Source organism: Mastacembelus armatus, chromosome 3, assembly GCF_900324485.2.
Source record: "Mastacembelus armatus chromosome 3, fMasArm1.2, whole genome shotgun sequence".
Lineage (NCBI taxonomy): Eukaryota > Metazoa > Chordata > Actinopteri > Synbranchiformes > Mastacembelidae > Mastacembelus > Mastacembelus armatus.
The window spans coordinates 28,028,605-28,053,257 of NC_046635.1; the positions used below are offsets into that span (position 1 = coordinate 28,028,605).

At 39.9% G+C, this 24,653-nt stretch overlaps 1 protein-coding gene across 1 annotated transcript in view; it reads left to right on the forward strand.

Annotated features, from left to right (window-relative positions):
- dok4 (docking protein 4) overlaps positions 1 to 24,653 on the forward strand; it is a 47,321-nt gene that overhangs the window by 20,071 nt on the left and 2,597 nt on the right. The window contains exons 2-8 of the mRNA XM_026293795.1: positions 2,628 to 3,000; positions 18,681 to 18,788; positions 19,856 to 19,970; positions 20,793 to 20,912; positions 21,530 to 21,719; positions 23,406 to 23,544; positions 24,193 to 24,310. Coding sequence (XP_026149580.1) covers positions 2,935 to 3,000; positions 18,681 to 18,788; positions 19,856 to 19,970; positions 20,793 to 20,912; positions 21,530 to 21,719; positions 23,406 to 23,544; positions 24,193 to 24,310 — 856 coding nt within the window. The 5' untranslated portion in view covers positions 2,628 to 2,934. The remainder of the gene's footprint in view (positions 1 to 2,627; positions 3,001 to 18,680; positions 18,789 to 19,855; positions 19,971 to 20,792; positions 20,913 to 21,529; positions 21,720 to 23,405; positions 23,545 to 24,192; positions 24,311 to 24,653) is intronic.

The following is a 24,653-nucleotide window of genomic DNA, read 5'->3' on the forward strand; positions in this document are numbered from 1 at the left end:
CCTTTAGGGAGAAGGACACTAAATACATTATATCAATCCAATGAAATTCACTGGTTTTGTTTCACTGGCCTTAATAGTGTCCCATCATGCAGATTTTTTCACTATGGCTTTCCACCACTGTGTCCCTGATCACATTGGTCTTTGGAAGGCTGAAGATGAATTATGTTCATATTAAAACCGTGATCCTTATCACAAATTAAATTAAATTATTGATATCTTAACAAGCTGTTAGAGGTGAGAGCAACCGTGACCATTTAACCAAATGGTGCCAGGCAGAAAATTGACCACACTGCAGCCGTGAAATTAAACTCTGTTTCCTGGATTATAAGAGCTAGTAGCCATATACCAGCTAGAGCTGGTTATATTGGAGCTTTTTTGTGAACTCAACCAAAGATGGTTTCCCTGAGGAAGAACAAGCACCAGTTGGAAGTGCATTGTATGGTTTTGCTGAACAGAATGGGAGTCCTTCTCATAATTTACAAAACAAAAACAAAAAAATGTGCTAACAACACCACAGCTTTTTGCAAAAGGTACTTTTGGTTTGCAGCTAGATTTGAGGAGCTAAGGACAGAAGGTGCTGTATGCTGTACAGATGGAAAAGCTCCTTGAGGATAAATTTGTGATTTATTGATTGTTTGTTATAGATTGTTCTTTAAATAGATTGTTATTAGTTCAGTGAGTGTTGAGTGAATGACTGACAGCTGGCTGATAGTAAACTGTGTTAAGAATGTCCCAGTTCAAGCTCTATGCACACCGTATTATTGTTTTAAATGTTTCACCTTAGAAAAGCTCCACATTCGCCTCTACGGGATTTGGGGCTTTGAAGTGGCTCTTCCATTGTCAGTTTTTGAAGCTAACACTTCCACAAGCTGCCACAGTGCAGAGCTCCGTGCTGCAGCTGGGAATAAGTTTGATAAGAGTGGTGAGACAGAACCAGCACAGTGAACTGAAAGATGTTAAAATGCCTCACAGCGCTGAGGGAAACTCCACAGTTGGTCGGTTCATCACTGTGAGTGACCTCTTTCATATTACACTGCCATTTGGTGGCAGTCAATGAAAAAAGAAGCGAATACCAGAAGCTGTTATTCTTTCAAGGAATGTGCTTCATTATTTATGGTGAACATGCTGATGTCCCCAAATGATTGTGTGAGCACTCTGTCACCTTCCTAAAAGTGGCAAACACATTATTGCATTTCTACATTTATTTTTAAATGTGCATGTTGTACCCATTGTCATCTTTATGTGTATTTGCATGATTGTGTTTTCTTCAATTTATTCATATTTGGTGTTTAATGTTAATAGTCTTTGTGCCTGAGCCACTTAACAAAACCAACATTGCCATAATGATAAGCCTGTCCGTGTCTCCTCTTTTACCAGCATGTGTGTGTGTGTGTGTGTGTGTGTGTGTGTGCCCCTGTGTATATATTAATGATCCCCTTGTTAAAGTTTAATGTCTCTGTTCCACTGTTGTCAGGGAGATTTACCACTGGGCCCTGTGGGAAATGTCTGCCCCACTGCTACTGGCCTGATGGCAAACGCACACGCACATTGTGCACACACTTTACACATCAGCTTGCACATGTGCATCTGCATGCACTGGGTGCCTAAATGGTTGTATAAGTCACATCGGCCCCTGTACAGTATATCAGTTTCAGTGCGATAAGTGAGTTAGTAAAGATGGCAAGTGTCCCTGCTCTCTGCTGAGGAAATGTGTGTCTGTCTCTGTGTTCATAATGTACTTCACACATGGCCTACTCCAGCACGAGGAGGCTCTCCATAGTAAAAATCTGTTCAAATATTCAGTTCAGTTTCACAATAAACACTTTTTAAGAGAGAAGAGAAAGAATATAAGAGTTCCTACTTCCCCTATAAAGTAGAAAAACATTATAAAAAACATCATAAACTACAGCTTATACAGAGTATAACGAAGACCTGGCATTTACATTTTGACTAATTCTATTTATCATAGAATTGGTCAGTGCTGCTCACCCAACTAACTGGAACTGATGGTAAATGGGCATCATTAGTATTACTGTTTAAGTATTCATTCAGATTTTTGGTCTGTCTGAATATGTTACCCCCATGCCAATATGTACAGTATACTGAAAAAGGGGAATACTGTCCATAAAGGTCATGGAGAGATCATTTCCTAACATGACCGAAATGGAAAGAAGGAAAATAACTGGATTTATGTGCATATAGGCATGTCAGTATTATAATAAAGCTCCCCTCTAGCCCAGTGTTTTGTTTATTGTTCCTTCTGTGTGATGTTTTAGCTATGGTAGAATCATGAGCATAAGTGCAGTTTGTTTTCACATTCATTCATCGAAGGGACAAAGTGTCACTGTGCTGTGTTGTGCTGGTTACCTGCAATACTCATAAAAAAGAACACATCACATAAAAGCTCTTAAGCTGCTCAAAGCAGAATATTCAGAATATTTGTATATTTTTAAACATGCCTGCATGTCATGTGAGAATGTCTGAAAGAATGTGAACCTTCGGTGGTTTAAGTGAAGTGATTTCTGTCATCCTGACATACTCACATTCACTTCACATTCAGTAAGACTAATGTTGTATTTCTCACTTATCTCTGTTTCCCTCTGTCTTACTGTTTGTCCTTTCCTTAGAGATGAAGAGTGAATGAAAGGACAGGGGAAAGGAACAACTCAAGAGAAGTGAGAGGCAAAGAGAAAGAGAAACACAGGAGAACAGAAGGAAGGAGGGTGCTGTGAGGAGCTCTGTGAAGGAGGAAGAAAACAGAAGAGTTAGCGAGAGGAGAACCAGCAAACAAGATTGGAAGTGAAAGAAAGGAAAGCCCAAAGAAACCAGAGCTTTGGAAAGGTAGGAAAGAAAAGCAAAGGGCTGGTTGGGGGAGGAAAGAAACATCTGGATGGTCTCCACAGCAACGACCAGCAGGTTATCCCCCGTCCAAAGATGGCCTCCAACTTCAATGACATTGTCAAACAGGGCTACGTTCGCATGCGCAGCCGCAAGCTGGGGGTGAGTACATACTGATGAATTGACATATATCGTACTACTTGATCAATATGAAAGTGACCAAAGCTTTTCTTCACACATCAAAACACTCAAACTGATCTCTAAACCAAGACACTTAAAAAACTCCAATTCTTTTGTGTAACCACTTGTCAAAGACTAATATGCAGAACTCACATTTTATATCGGTCATCACATCATAATGTCAAACTCACACAATTTCTGTTTGCATCTATGTGACTGTATTCTCTTATTAGACAACAATGTGAAGTTGGTCGTTATAGCTGCTTTAAGGTTGGCCACTGCAAACCCAGTCATCCCTACTTACCACAGCTTGTGTCACAATCAGTCGTAATTCTAAGCAAACAACATACACAAAACCTCCATAAACCTCAGAGATCCTCGTTAGAGGATCATCACATTTTTGTTTTCTTGTATATTAGAGTAATAATAGCTAGCAGCACATCCAGTGGTACAGAACATGGCAAACAGGAACTGCTAATAGTGAATTTGGTGTAAAATGTAAAAAACATAGGCCTGTTGGAGGTAAACTCACTGATTCTATGGAAACCTACTTTCTGTTCATTGTAGATGTTTAGTGTGTATCATTGCCATGTTACCATTATGTGTAACTCAGGTAAGCCAAGATGAGCATAACTCACTCGATTGAACAGTTGATTGGCAAATAATACTTTGTTGTTGGAGGAGGAGAGGATGTCTTTGATTGGATAGCAGATGGAGCAGGTTTACTCAGTGAAGCTGTGTTGTCTGTTTGTATCATGCATCCGTGGTTGTTGCTGTATTCTGGACCAATAGGTGAGCGACTCGAACATGGGCAATGAGTAATACTTTGGAGACTCCTGCTCTGGTGACAAGCAGCACAAATAAAGCCAAAGCTATCTGCAAGTGAGAAATGGAATGTATGTTTTTGTAATGATGATGATGATAAATTGATATTATTGTCTTGAAACAAGGCTGAATACAATCGCTCAGATGATCAATCAGATAAGTCCTCTTAGATTAGAGTAGAATTCAAGCAGATTGTGTTGGATGTCTTAGTTAAATGACCTCAAAGTGTATGACCTTTTTTATGACCTTATGTTAAACAGATTCAGTGTCTACACTGTCAGCCCTGTGTACATTTAGGCCTGTGGCTTGAGCTGCATAAACAGCATGGGGAATGCTAATTCACATGAGCGTGAGTCACATTCAGATGGTGTAGGCAGTGGAATTCAACTTTGCATGACTCATATTATGGAAACGAATCAATTTAAGTCAGGTTCTCTTCACCCTTTCACTTCAAATAATGGTCTCCTCCACTATCTCTGCTCACACAGCTGAATGAATGATGCTGTTCAGTGTTCTGGGGGAAATGACGAAATTCCCATCCCAGCATAAACTCAGGGTTTAGGATTTTAACAAACCGAAACGTCTTGCCCTCACTGTATGTTATAGCTCAGGTTGTGGCTTATGTAAAACATGACCTGTGAGAAAGAGAAGAATCACCTCAGCTCAGGCTTTGGATCAGCTCTGGAAACTGTCAGGCTGCGAAGCTGAGAACAGTCCTCTGAGAATAGAGCGAAACATGGTGTGTTGTGTCTGTGGTCAGATAGAAGTAGCTCAACAATTATTAGATGAATTGCCAAAGAGGTTTTTATAGAGAGTCATTGTCTCCAGAGGGTCGATCATGACTTCAGGGTATCAGGATGATCACCTGACATTTCCTCCAGCACCTCACCAAAGTTTAGTCATGATTTTTAGTGAATGTCCTGACAGCTAATATTGCCATGAAATTTTGAACAGCTACCCAAGCTCCTCAGAGGATGAATCCTACTTCGTTCAAAGGTTTTACCAGTGAAACATTTTACAAGGCAGTGAGCTTCATGCAAAAACCACTTGTACAAAGTCGATCTTGAGACTTTCATGTGTGTTGTTCATATGCCAACTTTCTAAGATATATGTAATGATGTGAAGGTCTGGCTCTGCAGTGACAGCTTGTTAGGGCCCTTAATACTGTAGCACCACTGGCACGGCTAAATTCGTCATGTTTTTTCTTGCTAATTTTGGTGATGATTCTGTGATTTTTCATCTCCCAGGCTGACATTAGTGTCTCACCAGCTGTGAGATGGATGGATGGTCGTGACATTTATGTTACCTCTCAGAATGAATGGTAGTAACTTTGGCAAGTGCTATGTTCAGGTCAAAGGTTTAATATGAATATCTGAATACCTGGAACACTAATCACATTCCCATCAGCTATAGTGTGAATAAATAAAATGTAATAGTATTACGGTGCAAACAGATTTACTTTTTCTGACACTGGTTTCAAAACTAAAATTATATTGTTATTTCCTTAACTTTCTAACTATTTACAGAATTTCAGTCTGAAACTTTTAGAAGTGAGACAACAGGAGAAATGTTTCCTCCCAGCTCTGCCTTGAGGCAGTAGTGCAGACCATAGCCAGGAACCTCAGTCTTCATTTGTGGAGCCCTGCTTATTATCTGGCAATGGGACACAGGACTGTGCTGGACCCTTGCGCTTCATCTTAAAGAAGCAGTGCTTTGATATAAAAAGATCAGACTGCAGAGTCAATGCAGATTATTTCCCAGCTGAGGTCTTGTGAGGGCAGAGCTCTACTTCCAGTCCATCGCCTCCTCAAACTGTGTCCTTTCCAGCTCAGCTCTTGCACCAGCTGTCTGGCTGTGATGCTTGTAATGATCCCCCATCAAGAAGCTGAGAGGTGGAGGATCTGTCTGCTTTTGTTCATTTGTTTAAATTGAATTTTAGCACTAATCACATGTTGATGTTTCAGGAGTTTTAATTGGCTGGCCCATAAGAACATGACAATTTTATTATTCCAGACAGTGTCAGATTTATCTGGAAATAATTCATAAACACTTTTGTAATTATAGAGTGTTTGAGCTGATAGTTAAGTCAAAATCTGGACCAAAGCAAATTTGGATTTTACAGTTTGTCTCTCTGGGAATCCTTTGTGTTTTGTTTTAAATACTAACTGCTCTCATTTTTTTTTATCCCTGAGTAATTTCTACCTCTTTCTCATGTTACCGTAGTCATTTAATTGCTCTGTGTCTTCTTTCTCCCTCTGCAGTTTTTTACCCAGAGCACTGATTATTCACATCTCATTTTTCCTTTTCTGCCTCATTATCTGTATCCCACCTCTACCTTTTTTTTTTTCATCTATCTCTCTCTCTCGTTTTGTCCTTTTTCATTTGCTGTCTTTATCCATCTTCTCCCTCTGCCAGTTCTGCCAGCAGTCTGTCCATATGTTATGATGTGTAGTGTGAAGCAGTGATAGTTCAGCATCAGTGGAATGAAGCTACTGTGCTCTGAGTGTGAAAAAGCTCTTCACTTGATTTACTGTGACAAAGAAATGAGTTCTAGTCACTACAGAAGACATTAACTGTAATGATAAAATAATAACATAATTAATTGCATTAATTGCTTTTTTTGTTAAAAGGGTTGACCAGCATGTTGCTTTTTATGACTCCTGTTTGGGCATGTAGTGTAAAATGGGTTTCCCAGAGCTTTTTCACTGAAACCATTTACCTGCTGCTGGATGTTAAGAGCAGTGAAACTGGATGAAACCAAAACAGTGAGCTGAAATATAACAAAATGCTCCCTAAAGCAGCGGAAGAATGTAGTGTTAGCTCTCTGTGGCTTCACCATGAGTGACACCTTTTACATTGTCATTTTATCCATTGTCAGTATAAAAACAATGATTAGCACAGCCTGACATTGGAACAGTCTGATCTTGTTTTTGGATTGGCGATGCGTTCAAATGTGGGATAGCATTAATAAAGTGCTATTAAACTGCAGATTTGTCTTAGTGAAACTTTTGCACACCCTGGAGCAGGGCGAGCAATTTCACTCAGTGAGTTAACACAGTGTTGAAGAAAACCCAGGGGAGAGACAGAGAGAGAGGAGGGCATGAATACAAAGAGAGGTAAAAGAGGGTTATCTGAGTTAGTCTCTCTGTCCTTGGGGCACAGAGGACTTGCACAGCTGAGGTCCTCCTCAAGGCTGGGCAGATAGACTACCAAAGTCACGCTTAATTTATTTCAGCAGGAACAACAAAGCCAAAGGAAAAGGCCCCAGACATGCAAATCCCAGTGCACACTGACTTAAACTAACCTGGCATGCAGTGATGTGCCCATAGAGCTCCAGTGTCTCCACACAGTGATCTGTGTTTCGTTTCCTGTTTTAGCATTACTACAGCCCCTCGAGAGTAATGAACTATTGTATTGATGAGATTAATATGGATTACCCTGTGGGCATGGAACAAACTCCTACACTCTCCTTGTCTAACCTTCCCCTGTTTAAACATGGAGTCAATGTATTCAGATAGTTAATAGGAACCAAGTCTAAAAGCATATGTGAGCTGTGTTTGCCCCATCTGTCCGTATGCTTAGGTGTGCCTTTTGGGTATGTGCAGTGTTTTCCCCACATTTTGTGTGTAACAATAAAATAGTTCCATCCTTTGAATCCATTTACACACTGACTGAAGTGCTGGATGGAGTCCAAACTTTGAGATTACTTGGGTAAACACTCTTTAGCTGAAACTCCTTAGCCTTTGAATATGAACTGAACTGTATTGAATGTATGAGAGGTGCATTTGAATAGTTTATGGACATAATTTCTAGCAATGACATATTCTAGGGTGGCTAGAGTACCCTAAATAATGCAACCATACACCAAGGGTCAACTATATTTTATGTTTCCAACATTTATCTTTGGTACACATGAAATCTCAGATGCTCCTCAGCAGATATATGTTATGTTAAAAAGAACAACTCTTCTGTTCACATAGATTAATAGAGGATGTAACCCTTATCTCGCTGCTCTGGAGACACACACTTAGAATTAATGTGTCATTGCCTGAGGCCTGAATAAACTTAGAGAGAGCACATACAAAAGTGAGAGGTGGTGGATCTCAAGGAGCTAACATGGAGGATATATCACTTCAGAGACCTGCACTGATCTCTGCTTATCCAGCACAGATATCTTTAAGACAAGAAGATGAGTTTCACAGTCATGCCAGGCAAGCATATTGGAGAGTTTTTCCATTAGAATCTCCTCAGCTGTTGGCACATGCACAGAATAAATGGATTGGTTTTAAAAGCTGCAGAGATGCATGTGGAAGCTTTAGTCTCTTTGGCTGCGTGTATACTGTACGAGATTAAACTTTCTTGCTGAATGTTTCCTCAGTTTTGGTCAGATTGACTTAGTACTACCCTGTGACAGATAAGATTGTTACATATTTATACTGCAGAACAATGCTCATGTATGTTCTCTTAATTCAATGTTCCTTAAATTTTTTACTATATTTCTATGGGGAAATGTGGTAAATTTCTTGTGGGAAAAATTTCTGTAGCATGATGCCGTTAAACAAAGCAATAAACAGACAATTAAATCAAAGATGCCCGCACCCATATAATTGAATTCAACTGTGATAAACTTAAAAACTGGCAAAGTGAAGTAATAATTGCACTGAGGAACCATATTGCAAAATATAAAATGTATTGCAAGAGTAAGGGACATATGTATTTGTACAAAAATCAGCAGGCACCTCCTGAAAAATAATAAAGTTTTTGTGCTTCTGGCTGTTTAATTCCCACCTTAAAGAAACAAATATTCTAATCTCGGTATGTTTGATGAACTAACATATTATTCTTGTTATCAGTAATCATTATTTTCTAACATGTGGTGATATGAATCCATGCACATAGCCAGAAAGGAGATGCTGTTCTGATGGATGATGAGAATCTGTTTGATATTCTATTAAAGAGAAAATAGACTGCTGTATGTGGGGATGCTGACCTTTATGGTAATCCCTTGATTGAAATGGCAGAAATTTCACTTTTTACATTTTGAATCTTAGGTACAGTGGTGACAGATACACGAGGAAAGCAACTAGAGTTGATGAGAGTGACTGAATATATGATAGGGTCACCTTTTGTTCTAATCAAAGTAAGACATTTCTGTGGTTTGTTCTCTGATAATCTTTCATTTTTTGAAGTGCTTCTGATTTTTTGAGTTTGTACTGTAGGTTAGTAATAGATCAAGGGGATAAATCAAAATAGATGAGTTTTTAAGAAACGTAAAGGTGAACAAAGTGAATGACTTCATGTACAACCATGCAGCATTATGATGCATAGTGCATGAATTACTTCCCTAAAAAGTTGGAAAAGCGGAGAAAAAAACATGTTACCCTGCAAGACAATGTGGTTCAACAAGGCTCTTGAAGACCTAAGAAAATATATATTATGTATAGGCCTGTGGTCAGTGTAGCCTGTACAAACAAAAAGCACAGTTGGTTGAGCACAGAGAGAAGAAGAAATTGAGTAAAGGGAACATGAAGTCTCAAGACCAAAAGCTGTTGATTGTAGCAAAGATAATCAATGCAGTTCAGTCCCGCTTGAAGACTTTTAAAGTATTTTAAAAAGCTGTCTCTGTGGAATGGACCAGTTTAATACTTACTTAAAAATGACCTTACTGGCAGTTTTAATAGAATAATAATAGTGGTGAAACACTTTTAAGTTGTATGTGTACAATGAAGACAGATTCTCTCAGTGCAAGGTTTTGTTCTGTGAGATGGACTACATCATCCGAGAAAATCAAACAGGGTTTAGAAAGGGCTACTCCATGATTGATCACATCTTTCTATTGAAAAAGCTTATTGATTGTTCTAAACAGAAAGTCATTACTGTTTCTTTCTTGATTATAGTAAATACTAAAAGCAGGTAGTAATCAGGAGATAATAGTGAATTTGTACAAAAAATATCAAATCATCAGTTTTTAACGAAGCTAAATCTGAGTTTTTGTTTAGCAGGAGGCAGGATGACAATCTATCAATCTGCCACCACTCAATTTAAAGAAACATCTGCTGCAGAACAGTTGTCGGCCTATTTGTTTTAGTGGCACTGTGATAGATGGTTAAATTCCAATTATGGTACTGATGTCCTCAACTAAACAAGGACAGCAGAAACCATTTGACCACATGTGTGAGAAATAGAAGTTAATGCTAAATATAAGGAGATAATGTTTTTGGCTCTAAAAGTTTAAAAACATAATTTGTATGTATATATTCATATGTATGACATATATACATGTATATGACATGTATTGTACTCATAATATGTACTGTAATCATAGTTAAATAAAATTAGTGAAAAATCTTAGTTGCTCATTTACACACCCAACAGAAATAGAGCAGCATACTTCATTTGGAGCTGTGTTTCTGATGTCCTGATGAAACATAAGATCAATATTCACTCTGTTAGCTCAAATGCTTTTCCCCCACAGACTCTGTTATGTTCAGCAACTAGTCGCCAGCTTTTTCCCTATTCTGTCAAAGCTTTTTCACTAAAAATAGCTGCCTGCCTAAAATCAAAGTTAATGAGAGCAGTAAGACTGAACAAAAACAGTAAAATCGTGGGCTATAAAACCAAAGCAATGAGCTGCAAAAATCTGAAATGCTATGTAAAGCTAAGAGGAGCTGCAGAGTTGGGTGGTGAAACCTCAGTGGGTTTGTCACTACATGCAATACTTTTCACATTAGAGCCATTTGATTTACTAATAAAGAACACAGTGTAGCTTTAATATTAGGCTTAGGGTCAAATTAAAACATTTAACAGACTAATATCACCATCTATCATACCTTCATGCTACCCAGATAAAGCGTTATGTGGGTTTCTATCAGTCTGTACACAGAGAAAAATAAATAAAATAAGTACACAGTGAACTTTTTACAGTCCGGTGCCATCCAACATGGACCCTGTTCATTCACCTTTTCTCTGTTCATTCCCAAGAACCTGTAAATGTGTTTTATTTGCCTTGAAGGTGTATTTCTATAGAGGCCGAGATGCTTGATCTGGTGTTCAGCTTCCCCCCCTCCTCTGGGAGCTGCTCTGGCTGCAGGAGTTTTGACCTCCATTCCTCCGCCACAAACAATATCCTCCTCCGCTCCTGCCAAGCACACTGCTGCTGCTTCTCCTCGTCCGAGCTTTGTAGAGACTATGAATATCAGGAGGCAAATTCAGGTCACTCAGTTTGGACAGATGGAAACTTCAGACTTTAATATGAGGCACAGTAGGTCTGTAAAAATACAGCATCCTCACTGGTTTTTTACCTGAATGTACTTATCATCCTTTATCATTTTACTACTTTTTGCAGAAATCCATCTGTAATAGTTTATGTAGAAATCACATAAACCTGGTAAAAAACACATTTTGTTATTTTTCTTCTGCCAGCAAAGCATGACCATTATTCAGCAACCTGCAGCCAACCATGATGAAATTATCAGACATAGTGAAATGTCTCTGAAAGTGTTCTCCACCTTCCTTTTGCTAATTCAAATGCCCAGATGATCATTCAGAGTTTTACAGAACCAGTGTTGCTGAAAGGAGTCATACACTGCCAGGGGCAGACTGGGGCTGAAAAGCAGCCGGGGCTTATGACCCAGCCTGGCAAAGCCTAACACAGGCATTAGAGTTTATTAGAGGAGCACGGACCAAACGCATTTGTCCTGTCACGGTGTGTCATCCTCTGTTGGCTTGGAGTGAGAAACTATCTTAAAAGACGATGATAAATCATAATAAAGAAAACTTTCCCATTCTGTGATTCTCCAGACTCAACAGATGACCAGTCCACCTCTGTATACTGCAGCAAGAGGTGGCAGCCTACAGGTTAATAAAGCAGGTGAGGTAAGATAGGATCAAATCAAAATTTAATGATGTTCCTTTGGGGACACTGAGTAGAGAGGGACACAGCATGTGCAGAGGCTTTGCAACACTAGACCGATCTGCCCTGCTCAAAGCTGATTGTGCTGCAGGGAACAGATATGTTGAACCTGATAGCAGCCGGTCATACTTGTTTGTAGAGTTTGCCTCACTGAGTGAGAATTGAACCCTCATCTCCAGTGCGACTGACCAGGAGGGAGATGCTTTTGTTTGCGTCAAATACTACTATCAAGATGCACTGGAGGAAGTCACCTAACCAGAAACAAGTGACTCTGCAGAGGGGGAGGTTCCCGCTGATGAATGTGAGGAAGCAGTTAAACAGCAGGCTGTTGCTGTAAAGGGCATGCATCCTCAGCAAACCTTTTTGCACTCAGCGGCAGGATCTGGTGATAGGTGTGAGGGATTTAATTGGCTGTCTTTGAGTACTAGAGGACATTTTTATAGGTTTTTATGACTTATTCATATATATTTTGGTTAATTCACTTTAGTTGTACCTGTTTTTACATAGAATTCACTATAGTTACAATATTTTAGTCTTTTAATGTATAGATGGCACAGGGCACCACCAAGTGGAGGAGTGTCAGAGAAGACAGTGAAATATTCTGTGATTAGTTTAAGATGCCCAATGAAACCGATGCCCAGTGCAGCCTGTACAGTACATTATTAAAAAGATCAAACAAAAATGACACTAAACAGATGATGCTGAGAGAAAACTGCAAAATGAATTTGGAGTGAATTAACTTCTATCCCATGTTATGTTCAGGCTGTAGTTTGAGTGTGTGTAGTTTTTTGTGGCATCATCTCTCAGTTGTTTAATTTGTCCAGTATTTTGGTTCAGCAGGCTCAGCCGCTCTTTGTGTTTATTGCTGACTGGAAAATGTTAGTGTGCTAACACACCAAACTAAGATGGTTAACGATGGTAAACGTTACACCCACTGAACATCAGCATGTTAACATTATCGCATTAGCACACTGTGACCTGACATCAGCATTTCAGTTTCTTTTAAAGGTCAAAAGACAGCAATTAGATATTGCTCACTAGCTGTTTGCCCTGGTGCTTTGTTAAATTTTCAGAGCACCATATGTTGCACACAGCAGGCAGGAGGGACGTGGTCATCAGCCCAGTGAGCGTGATTATATTTTGCAGTCATGCAAATGAAGACACGTGTTTTTCTAACACATCAAATCTGCTGTTTCTGTTTGTTGTGGCTCACACATCACCATCTGCACCACCAGACCAGAGCCCATGTTACCTTCCGAGGTAATGTCTGCTCACTTAAAGGCACATGTCATATGTTGCACCTTGGATTATTGAACAAAACACAGTGTGCTTCGGCTGCAGGGGTGCAGTTAGTACAGGGTTTTTCGCAGCTTGTCTGTGGAAAAATGGCTTAGTCGTCAAACAAACTCAGAGAAGCATTTCGGATGTATCTCCAAAAACATGCTTTTAGCAGTAAACTTTAAAATTACTGTGAAGATGACGTTCGTGATTTTAGTTAATGTTTGCGTGTGTTAAGCACCCCACTTTGTCCATGTCACATGGACTGTGGAAGAAATACAGACTCAGCAGGATTGTGATGCTGTGGCAGTGGGATGGTTTGGTTACCATAGCAGCATAAGGAGGCGGGTGGTTACTTTTGCAGCACGGGGGAGGGAGGTGACTTATTGCTCTCTTGGGAAACAGCAGCTAGTCAGGAGTTGATTATCTGACCATGGGTTTCTGGTTGACACGTTATTGTTATTTGTTGCATTTTAATATTTAAAAGATTTTCAGCGAACACTGCATGTGGTGCATCTACAGCTATTTGATGCTGGAGTTTTTTTACAGTCTGCAGCAACATTTAATTAAGATCCACAATAAAAACATTTAGACTATGGATCCATTATGAAAATCTGCATACTGTGTTCCAACATGGCGTCCCATTAATTCCACTGAAAGTTGCTCACTGTGTGCATACACCACGGTAGAGAGTTAATCTGAACAATCCAGTTATTGTCCTGCTGGGTCACAGTAATGGTATGAAAAGAATTTACTGATACAGCTTTTGACCTCCCAAGCTTTACTGGAAGCTCCAAATGGATCAAACTATTATAAAACACAGAGACACTTTGCAGATGTTTGTTTTGAATGATTGTGTATGGGGAAAAATATGTCTTTATGGTGAGTTATGCATCATTTGACATGACAACAGAGACTGTACACACTGAGTACAGCTGTTTTAATGTCTGACTGTGAGCCAGATGTGTTTGAATGGCAGTTTTACTTAACGAGGCTTCAGCAGAATTAGATGCTGCCCCGAGGCTGAGGCTGAGATACGACAGGCCTTCCTGTCCATGTGTCCACCAAGTTCTAGATTACAGAAAGTGACACAATATCCATTGACTCTATATTTTTATTTTAACCACTGCTCTTAAAAGTTGCATTTGACCATTCAGTGCTAAACTTCCTCCTCCCCTTTATCCCTGTTAACCTAAAGAATCTCTGTCACATCTTGCAAAAGTGATGTATTTTGTTTTTTTCAATTAATTGATTAAAGTGTTTGGAACATTCTATTTTTATATTTTATTGGTTTTCCGGTTTCATCTGATAAAGTGAAAACATTTGGGCTGATGTTCATTTCTCCCACCTTTTTACCCTGACCACTGCCATCTTCTTTGTCATTTCTCCTTCTCAGTCTCATCTCTCCTTCTCCCTCCACCCTGCTTTCTAACCTTGTATAAGTGCACACCATTTAGTATTCATGCATCCTTCCTTCATTGTCACTTCATTTTCTCTTCCTGCTGTCCTGTGTTCGGTCTCTTCCTTCCTCCCTGCAGCCCTTCTGTATTTTGTTTGACAAAATTTAATGGGCTTTTTAATTGTAAGTCATTTTACTAATGCTAATTATATTGTCTTTCTTTGTGTATGAGTGTGTGTAATTTAGCTGCTGTGTTTTTGACTCTTATTTCAAAAGTAATAGCATTGAAATATACAGTACTCCAATTACAATAACTAAAAGTACTTGTTATGCAGAATGGTCCATTTTACTATAATTTTTATTATTGGATTGTAACAAATGCTCCATTATTGTGTTCATCGTTTTAATGATACATTTGATAAATGTGGGGATCAATACATTTGCATCCCACATTACGCTCCAATAATATATCATCATTTATTTGTTGATTATATTTTGTATCATTAAAACCCATTGATGAACCTTCAGAAAGTCAGTGGGAACGTTAAAAATGTGCTCGGGTGCATCAGAGGGTTAATTTGAATGTAACTTGTAACTAAAGTTCTAAAATAATTCTAGTGGAGTAAAAAGTGCAACTCTAAGTGCAGTATATTTAAAATATTTAAAGTGCCAGAAAATGCCACTGTTTATTTAAGTAAAGTACCACAGAGTTTGACTTAAGCAGAAAACTTGAATAAAAGAACTTTCCACCACTGGCAGTTACACTAATGTTGTAATGTGTAAAAATCATACGTGGAAACAACACAACTTTCAGCTTTACACAAAGCACAATAAGCTAATAAGCTTTAGTAGTCATCACTGCAAAAACAAAATCAAAGAGGCGACATCACAGTCAGTGTGTGTTTTTTTCAGGAGCAGATGTGACACGTTCTGCTCCAATCACATGAAGTATTAAACAGTAAACAGTGTGATTCATGTGAGAGTTTGCACAGCGTATGCTCGTCTGTGTAAATGCATTAAACAGGAAACCTGTTAACAGAGGATTATTTATTCTGCTGGATTTACACTGTTTGTGACCATCAGTTTTTCAGGTAGAACTTTCTGTCTTTCTTTCTTTCTTTTAAGACATCCATAATGTGTCTGCTTTAATCCCCCATGAATGTATTTATTGGCTCTTAATCCTTTGATGATGGCATATCTTGAAGATAAAATAGTCTTAGTGTTTTCAAACGTAGCGAGAGTAAATGTTTTGTGATCAGGATCACTACATTGTCATTTCCTTCCTGTGTTTAGTCATCTCACAATATCCTGCTGCTGAGTGCATGTTGAGATGCAGTTCTTAGAAAATCAGGTACTGAATTCAAATGGATTTCACTGTGTGTTTTAATCTTTAGTAAGGATTTTATGATTGAAGCAGGTTGCCTCATGGCAGGTGCCTTCACACTGGCATTCATGAGGCTGAAACAAGCGATTTAGAAGAAGTTTGTGCAGAGTTTGGTGCATTTTGCAGAAGCCGATGTTACAGCAGACGTCAGATTTAGGGGAATAATAAAATTTTGTAGCTCAAACCCAGTGTGATATTGATGCAGTGGATATGTAGTTATCAGGTGCGACAGTAATCAACTGTGACCACTTGAGTAAAGTCTTTCCACCTAAAGAGACACAGACACAAACTAAACCAACATACTTAAGGAGGGTTGGCAGTCATTGTCCGTCACAGTGTTCATTTAACGAGTCCTGTTAGTAGCAGAATGTCTCCTCTTCTCTTTCTCTCCCTCTCTGGCGTCTGTTTATTCTGGGCCATTATGACTCCAGTTTATGGACATATGGAGACATGAGATAAAAAAGAGAACCAGCTGGCGTTAAGGTTCTAGGTTTTAAGTTCGGAGACATGTTAGAGGCTGACATTCACATAAACACAAACACACTCCACTCACTCCATGTGCAGCCCTGCTGATCTCCCTTTGTCCATCCTCAGCATCATCCATCTTCCTCCTCCCCTTTATCCCTGTTTTCACTGTCTCCACATCCAGTGTTTGAAGTTACTGGGTCTTAGCAGACAATCTCGCTGTGAGGAGTGCTAAGTGAAGGTAAAGAGAAGAGAAGGGAGAAGATGTGAGAGAGGGGGAAGATCGAAAGTGCTAATTGCTCCCTTCTCACAGCTTCAAAGATGAAACTGATGCAAAGCAGTTTGGAGTTACTGTAATTTCAGAGGACCTTGCTCACATGAAAGCTCAAGAAAATGATGTTGTTACAGCAGGCGTGGTATTAGTGCTGCGTCAGCAATACGTGGATCACAGGCATTTTGAAAAATGGCCAGTGGTTTTTCTTTTCATCATACGTTTGTCCTTCAGGTCAGCTCAGTTCACTAGTCAAGAAATTTTGAAATTGTTTGCATCTTTGTTAGGACATTGAGAAAAAAACAGAAAGCAGGCTGAACGAAGAGAAATAAGGTATTTATAAAGGGGAAGTATGATACTGCCATGCTAATAAAAGTGTTATTTTATTTCTTTCTATATCTCTTAACACCCCTGCATCCTTTCGTATTCTACTGACAGGACAAGGAAAAATTGTGCAAATTATTTATGATGTTGCCTCTTATTAATCAAACCTTTGCAGCCAGAGGTTATGCGGTGCTTCCTTCATCACAGCTGGTCTTTCTAAACTCACAAAAAATCCAAAGCTGAAAGAAACTGAAGTAGAAACAGAGAATAGTTTAAAGTGACAGTTATTAATCAGTGTATCTATCAGAAAGCACATCATCAAAACACCATCAGACAAGTTGTAAACAAAGGAGATGTTGAAAACATCGCCCAAACTGTGTCCATTGCAGACTAGACAGACTATTTCATTCAGCTTTGCAGTTCACCTACTCCACTCGCTGTGGTCGTGTGCACACAGTTTTCCTGTGCAATAATGGATCAGGGCTTGTCAGAAAGTACTTTGGCAGATACAGTGTTATCATAACTGAATTGATGGCCAGAGCAACAACCATACAACTCGAGTTGTAATAAAACATAGCAGGTCCCAAAGCAGACATGCACCTTCAGGGGCAGCTCTGTCCCATATGCTCAAACCCACACAACATCCAGTTCAATCCATCAGTAATTATCTCTGGTCCAACTGTCCTCAGGTAAGTCTCTGAATTGCCATCTGCTCAATTATTGCAGACAACTGTGGATAACAGTGGCACCTGAACACCATAATTGTGATTACAGAAGATAGCAATATCATTTTTATAGATCATTGTATCGTGGAAATGTGAGCAGGAGTGTTTGAAAGAGTCTGCTTAGTGAAACTCTCCTGTATCAATTCTAATTTCAAAAAGCAGAATCTGTGGACTATTGTGCTCAAATGGCCTTTCAGAGGAGATACAGGTGGGAAGGTATTGATATTCCATACTTGTTCAATAGAGATTGTGCCTGAGCTTCTCATTGTCTCTCCCTTCCCCACCCTCAGGACTGAACTAAGCTTTTGTAAACAACAGAGAGACTAAGGGGGAGAGAAAAATCTGGGAGGGCTGGACAAGATTTGCATACAAATTTATGTGTGTGTGCTGGTCTGTTTACAAATTTCATATTGATTTGCAAAGGTTAAGTAGGTGGCTTCTGGTGACATTTTTGGGGTTAAACTCACAACTCACTCCTGAGGGCTCAACAGACTGCAACTTAGAAAGCACATAGACAAAACACAAACGAACGAAGAAAACTACATCCTTCCCGTCCCTCACAGTGATTAAACTGTCATAACTGATCAGTTGTCTCATAACTGATTGAACTGATGGCTCACACAACAAAATTAAAAGCAAATTTATAACAAACCATGGATTTTCTTCACAGTGTGTGTGTTCAGATTTTGATGTGGCTTTTTGAATCTGAGAGAGGTATTAGTTGTTCATCATTGTAGCTTGGTTGACAATTTGTCTTGTCTAACTCAGTATCATTTAAATAACTAAATACTTTGAATAAAATGAGTTCTCTCCTCCTACGTGCTGTTTCTATCAGTATGTCTGTCCTTTTCACTCTCTCTCTTCCAAACTCTGTCTACATGATACACAGCAGGATGAACATTACACACTACAATATATTTGTACAATACTTTTTTGGCACATAAGGTTTCTCAAGGTTACTCACTGTTTCTGAACATATTAAATGGCATTGATCCTATTTCTGTGTGTGTGTGTGTGTGTGTGTGTGTGCGTGCGTGCGTGCGTGCGTGCGTGCGTGCGTGTGTGTGTGTGTGTGACAGATCTATCGGCGTTGCTGGCTGGTTTTTAAGAAGTCATCCAGTAAAGGACCTCGTCGTCTGGAGAAATACCCAGATGAGAAGTCTGCATACATCAGAGCCTGTCCCAAGGTAAGTGTGTGTGTGTGTGTTCTTCACTGTCTTTGTGAGGTCCAGTTTGAGTTTTAATCTTTGGAGTGTGTGTATGGGTTTGTATTATTCATGTTGTGAGGACGTAACTCTGTGTACACATTTACATTTTGCATTTATGGGGACAAAGAAGGTAAATCATTACATTTTAGAGCGACCTCTTGTGTAAGGTTAGGGTAAAGTTATCCCTGGTGCTGGGACCAGGCTGTATCTGTTACTAAAATGGGACCTGCTGCTGCTGTTGCAGAGCATGGCACATTTGGCTTTGCAAAGACACCAAATGGCTAAAACTGCATTGCTGTACTTCATTTACTCCGCATCACATTTAGTAAGGCTGTTTGTTTTTCAGAGTGACTCATTATTATAAGGCTGTTTCAATTTCAGTTTGACTTTTTTGAAATTCCAAAAAAAAAAAAGCCTAGTGTTTGAAGGGTTCAAGGTCAGAGTTACGTTAAGTTGTGGATAAGAAAAAGTCCCCATGAAATGAACGTAAGTCAATGTAAAGTCCCCACAAGGGATTGGAAAGAAAGGTTGTGCATGTGTGACAGGTAACAGGTATACTCTGTTCTGCAGGAGAAAACCAAAGATAAAGAGCTGACAGACACTCACACACACTGACAGTGATGAAAGCAGTCAACCTTCACATAAAAGTCTGATTCTTTTACTCCTGAGCTCAGGGAGAGTCAACAGTCCTTGTGCTCTCTTGTTCTTCACACACACTCTCTCTCAGAAGTCAGTTATCTTTCAGGCTTCATCATCATCACCTCTCCTTCACCTGAACATCTTTCTCTACATTCACACTCCTTCGCAGCATCTTTCAACGTGCCACTGGACTTAAAATGAAGTTGTAGCATATGTGACCTTGTTAATAACAAACAGTGTTACTCATCACAAATTAATGAATTAGCCAAAGCTTTTTCATAAATCTGATAAAATATGGCAATGAAAGTCTTGTTACCTTGTATTATTTGTGCAAATTTGACAGCCGGAGAGAAAATAAACAAGTCGTTTATTTCCACCATACTTAACACAGTCAATTTGTTTCCTAGGTGACAGAAATTAGCAACGTGAAGAATGTCACACGGTTGCCTCGGGATACCAAGCGACAGGCCGTGGCCATTGTGTTCACAGATGACACCTCACGCACCTTCACCTGTGACTCAGGTAACATACGGACACACAAACACAGATATGTTCAGCTCCAGAGTCGCCGCTTCGTATCGTCAGGGCTCGACTCTAAACTTGTGATGGTTTTCACATTAATGCAGATGTTGTTCAACACACAGAGAGTCCATTTATTTTCAGTTAATCAAAATACACTTGCCAAACATCTGTAAAGCTCATTATTGTGTCTAGGTTGTTTAATCCATCATAAATAGATGCTAGTGTGAAAACCCAAAGGGGTGAATGAGAGTGTGAGTGTGTCAGCCCTGTGATACACTGGTGATCTGTCCAGTGTGGACATCGCCTCTCACCCACTGCATGCTGGGATGGCTCCAGCTGCCCCCAAGACCCTTGAGAGAATAGGTGGTATAGAGAGAGGGTTGGCAGATGTAGTTGCTGAGCACAGCTTTTTAATAGAGGCTTTCTTGGAGCCATGATAGCTTCATACCTGGCAACCTCACTGTGATAAGACCACTTTAGGAGGAGTCAGTTCATCCAGCTAATGTTCACAAAGAAATAGTTCCAACATGTAACTGAGATGAGATTTTTTTTGTCAAACTACTATTTCCAAAGTCAGGAAAGTGAAGAACATTTGCTAAAAATGAAAACATGACAATCTTCACACAGTTAAGATGCATCATCATTACTAATCCAACAGTACCTGCTACTAAAATAGCAGTTCAAGCCTCTGGCCATGAACTAAACATCGATTTGTGCACCTGTGCTGTGCAGAGACAACCCAGAGCAACCAGTTCATGACAATACAAGCAAAAGATAGATTGTTTTCAGTGTACCCTGTTAATGATGTGTTTCTCTCCACAGAGCTGGAGGCAGAGGACTGGTTCAAGATGCTGTCAATTGAGTGTCTGGGCACCCGGCTCAATGACATCAGTATGGGAGAGCCTGACCTGCTGGCTGCTGGGGTGCAGTGTGAACACACGGGTAAGTCGCAAACTTTCAAAATGAAAGATGCAAAGTTAATGTTTCTGTCCTGGTGGGTTGTTGAAGCTTCGTCTCCACCACCAGAGATCTGTAGTTTTAGTTAGGAGCTTCAATCTCAGATCCATTCAAGACAATTAGTTGTGTTCATTGGGGGGGGGCAGTGAGGGATTGTGTCCTTGTTTGTTCCTGAATGGTGAAATAAAGCCCAGAGGAGACATCTACCTCTACATCCTCCATTCTTGAAATGGAGCTGGTAGTTCTGAATTCAACTCTGTCTGCTGTAAGACTCTCATTAGCTACAGACAATTCAGTTAAAGTCCCATGGGTGCTGAATATGTTAAACGTATCACTGTTAGAGGGTTTTCAAATGTCACTAAGCAGTACTGTAGAGCAACTTTAAAACCCATTTGGTTTTGATATTGAGTTTGAATATGTCGTTTCAGAAAAACTGAAAATGTAAATCTCTTGATAAGAAATTATGATGTGCAGTAAGAGCTAGTGCAGTAAAGCTGGCCTGCAGCAGGGCTTATCCTCTCTGTTAACACGTAACTGAAGCAACTCAAACCACAGTGGAAACAAGTCCCTGGTATCGTTCATGTCATTCCTTGTCTCCTCAGAACGTTTCAACGTGTTTCTTCTCCCCTGCCCCAACCTGGACATCTATGGGGAGTGCATGATGCAGATCACCCATGAGAACATTTACCTGTGGGACATTCATAACCCTCGCACCAAGCTGGTCACCTGGCCGCTCTGCTCCCTGCGGCGCTATGGACGCGACGCCACCCGCTTCACCTTCGAAGCTGGACGGTGAGATCAGGAGTGGGATGGCTGTAGCAGGCGGGAGGGTGTTTGCTTGCTGACAGTCCCCAAATACATACAGGTCACTAACATCACAGGCCACACACACAATGTTTGTGTTGACCCAGGAGCAACACATTCTTCCTGTATTGTGTTTTTAAGTTCAAGCTTGCAACTGTTATTGAAAATCATAACCAAAGTGTGTGTGTGTGTGTTTGTTCTTGTTTGTCCGTCATCTTACGATCAGTTCAAGGATCCCATTCTTTGTTGCCTACTCTGTTTTATTCACTTTCACACACACACACACAACAGGTTGGTTGTGTTGAGCTGAGCCCCACTGACAGATTGATTGAATAGATTAGACGATGAATCAATGCTGGGCCAGACCTCCTTATCTCTTTCTCTTTGATAAAACCTGACGAGCTATGATTGGGTCAGCATGCAGATAATAGGGTGTATGGGAGTGTGTGTGTGTATATGTGTGTGTGTGTGTGTGTGTGTGTGTGTGTGTGTGTGTGTGTGTGTGTGTGTGTGTGTGTGTGTGTGAGGGTGTGTGTGTGTGTGTGTGTGTGTGTGTGTGTGTGTGTCTGAGACAAACCAAAAGAGACAAAGAGAGCCCTCTAGTTGTAGCTGTGTTGTACTGCATCACTGCCATGGACCATGAGTCTTAGGTCATGTGTTCATTTATAACTAGTTTACTGCCATTTCATTTCAATCTGCTACTGTAACGTTAGGATATGGAAAGAGTAATATGTAAAATCTAAAATAAAAGCAGACTATTTTTAGTGTGCTCATCAATAATTTAACTCATCATTCCTGACAACATATTGACTGTGGTGAAACGACAGGATCTGGTCTATAGCAGACACTGAGGGAGGCAAAGAAAAAAAATTTGATCCTATGAAAATTTTAAATATTTACATATTAAAATATGAAATATATTTCATTTCATACATGTACTTACACCTCTCAGGGTTAGCATTCTCTCAGCTGTCGACACAGGAATAAAGCTAAGGAAATCTACTCTGAAAATGAGGCTTCAGAACTTGCCTGAGAATGATCAAGTTTCTAACTTTTCTTCAGTATCAAAGTAATAAAAAGATGGATTTCTGCACATCCACAGCCAATTGGTAATTCAGCATACTTTTAATGGGGATAAGTTGACTAAATCTAAAAAAAAATACAGGACTCCAGAGAGAATAGCAGTACCTACCTTTAGCTGACATTACAACAGCACATTTGATGAGCTTTTATGGCGTCTTTTACTCTCCTGATGGCTTTAAGACAAAAGAAGAAGTTCACAATGTGCCGATAAAAAATGTAGGACAAGCAGAGCTTCATGAGAAAAAAAAATCTGAGACCCATTTAAAAATTCAATGATATCCCTGTAGACTGGATTTAAATTACAAGAGGAGCAGCCAGTTCACAGAACAACAGTTGTGGCTGTAATTATGTAATTATTACTGGGCTGGGAGTGAAAAAGGATCCATATACTCGCTGCAGATGGGATTAAAATCACCACATCACCCTGAGAGAAATAAATCCAGTCCCAGTGTGGCTTCACTTGTTACTCTTAGGTGTAGTTGGAGTCATGAAGGCGCAGCGAGGCCGGCCTTACTGCAGGTTGTTGCACTGACCAGTATGTTAGCCGGTGCTGTTTTGTACTCGAGCTTCATAGTGAGTTGATGTGTTTAGGATGTGTGACAGTGGTGAAGGCCTCTACACCTTCCAGACCAGAGAGGGGGAGCAGATCTATCAGAGGGTTCACTCCTCTACACTGGCCATCGCTGAGCAGCACAAGAAGGTCCTGCTGGAGATGGAGAAAAACAGCAGGGTGAGATCCTTGCTAACACCCACACATACAACGCATCTTATTTCATATTTATTTCATCAAGTAATAGAATAACCTCAAGTTTAAGTCTCAAGTTTATTGTCAGTGTCCAGTGCAGATAATGCAGACCCCCAGAGTCCCCTGTTCCCTGGATGCACCTGTGTGAAATCTAGTTATTTATTTTATCAATTATTTATTGTGGTACACATTTCTGAATAGGACTAAAGCTGCATGCTCTACAGAGCTGAGCAGCAACTACAGACTGCTGTTTGCATTGGTTAACAGGGATCCACCAGCAATTTTTTCCCAAGGCCCAAAACAGGTTAATCTAATCATAACTGGACAGGCTAGTGTGCAATGTAGTGAAAAGCTTCTGCTTTTTTAAAAGACACACAATAAAATGTTAAAAATAAAAGGATGGGGACTTTGCACCCTTTCTCCCATGAGTGATAAAACCTCATCCAGTTTTGGCAGCTCCCTGTCAGTGATCCATGATACGTTTAAACTCCTTGTAATAAAAAATCAGTAGTGCAAATTTTTTGTGGACATTATTAATCATGGCACTTTCTTAAAATTACTTATCGACAAAGCTCTTTTTTTCTCTGATGCTTTATCAATGAATTGTTGATAGCTTGTGTGCATGACTCACAGTTGATGTCCAAGGGTTCAGAGCCTGGCTCCTACCCCTGCACCCCCACCGCCATCCTGCCCCGATCTGCTTATTGGCACCACATCACCGGAAACCAGACTGGCATGGATCCTGGCAGTGGTAGGCCACACACTCGCTATACATTTTTGTCTATTTTTCTCTTCTCTTGGGAATTCTGCTGTATAGCATGTTCCTCCAGTGGTTTGCTTTAAAACCTCAAACTCCAAATTAGAATAAAACTTTTGTATTGTATTTTGTAGGTTGTGTCTAAATTGATATCTAATGTCATTGTCCGTGTTAAGAGAATAATTCAGTACTACTACTACTACAGTACTACTACAGTACTTCTACTGACTTTCTTTCTGAGTCTGATAAGTCTCATATATGTGTGTTCAGGTAGGAAGCTGGAGTTAGGACATGGTTAGCCTGTGTAGCTCAACTTAGCAGCGGGAAGAGTAAGGCT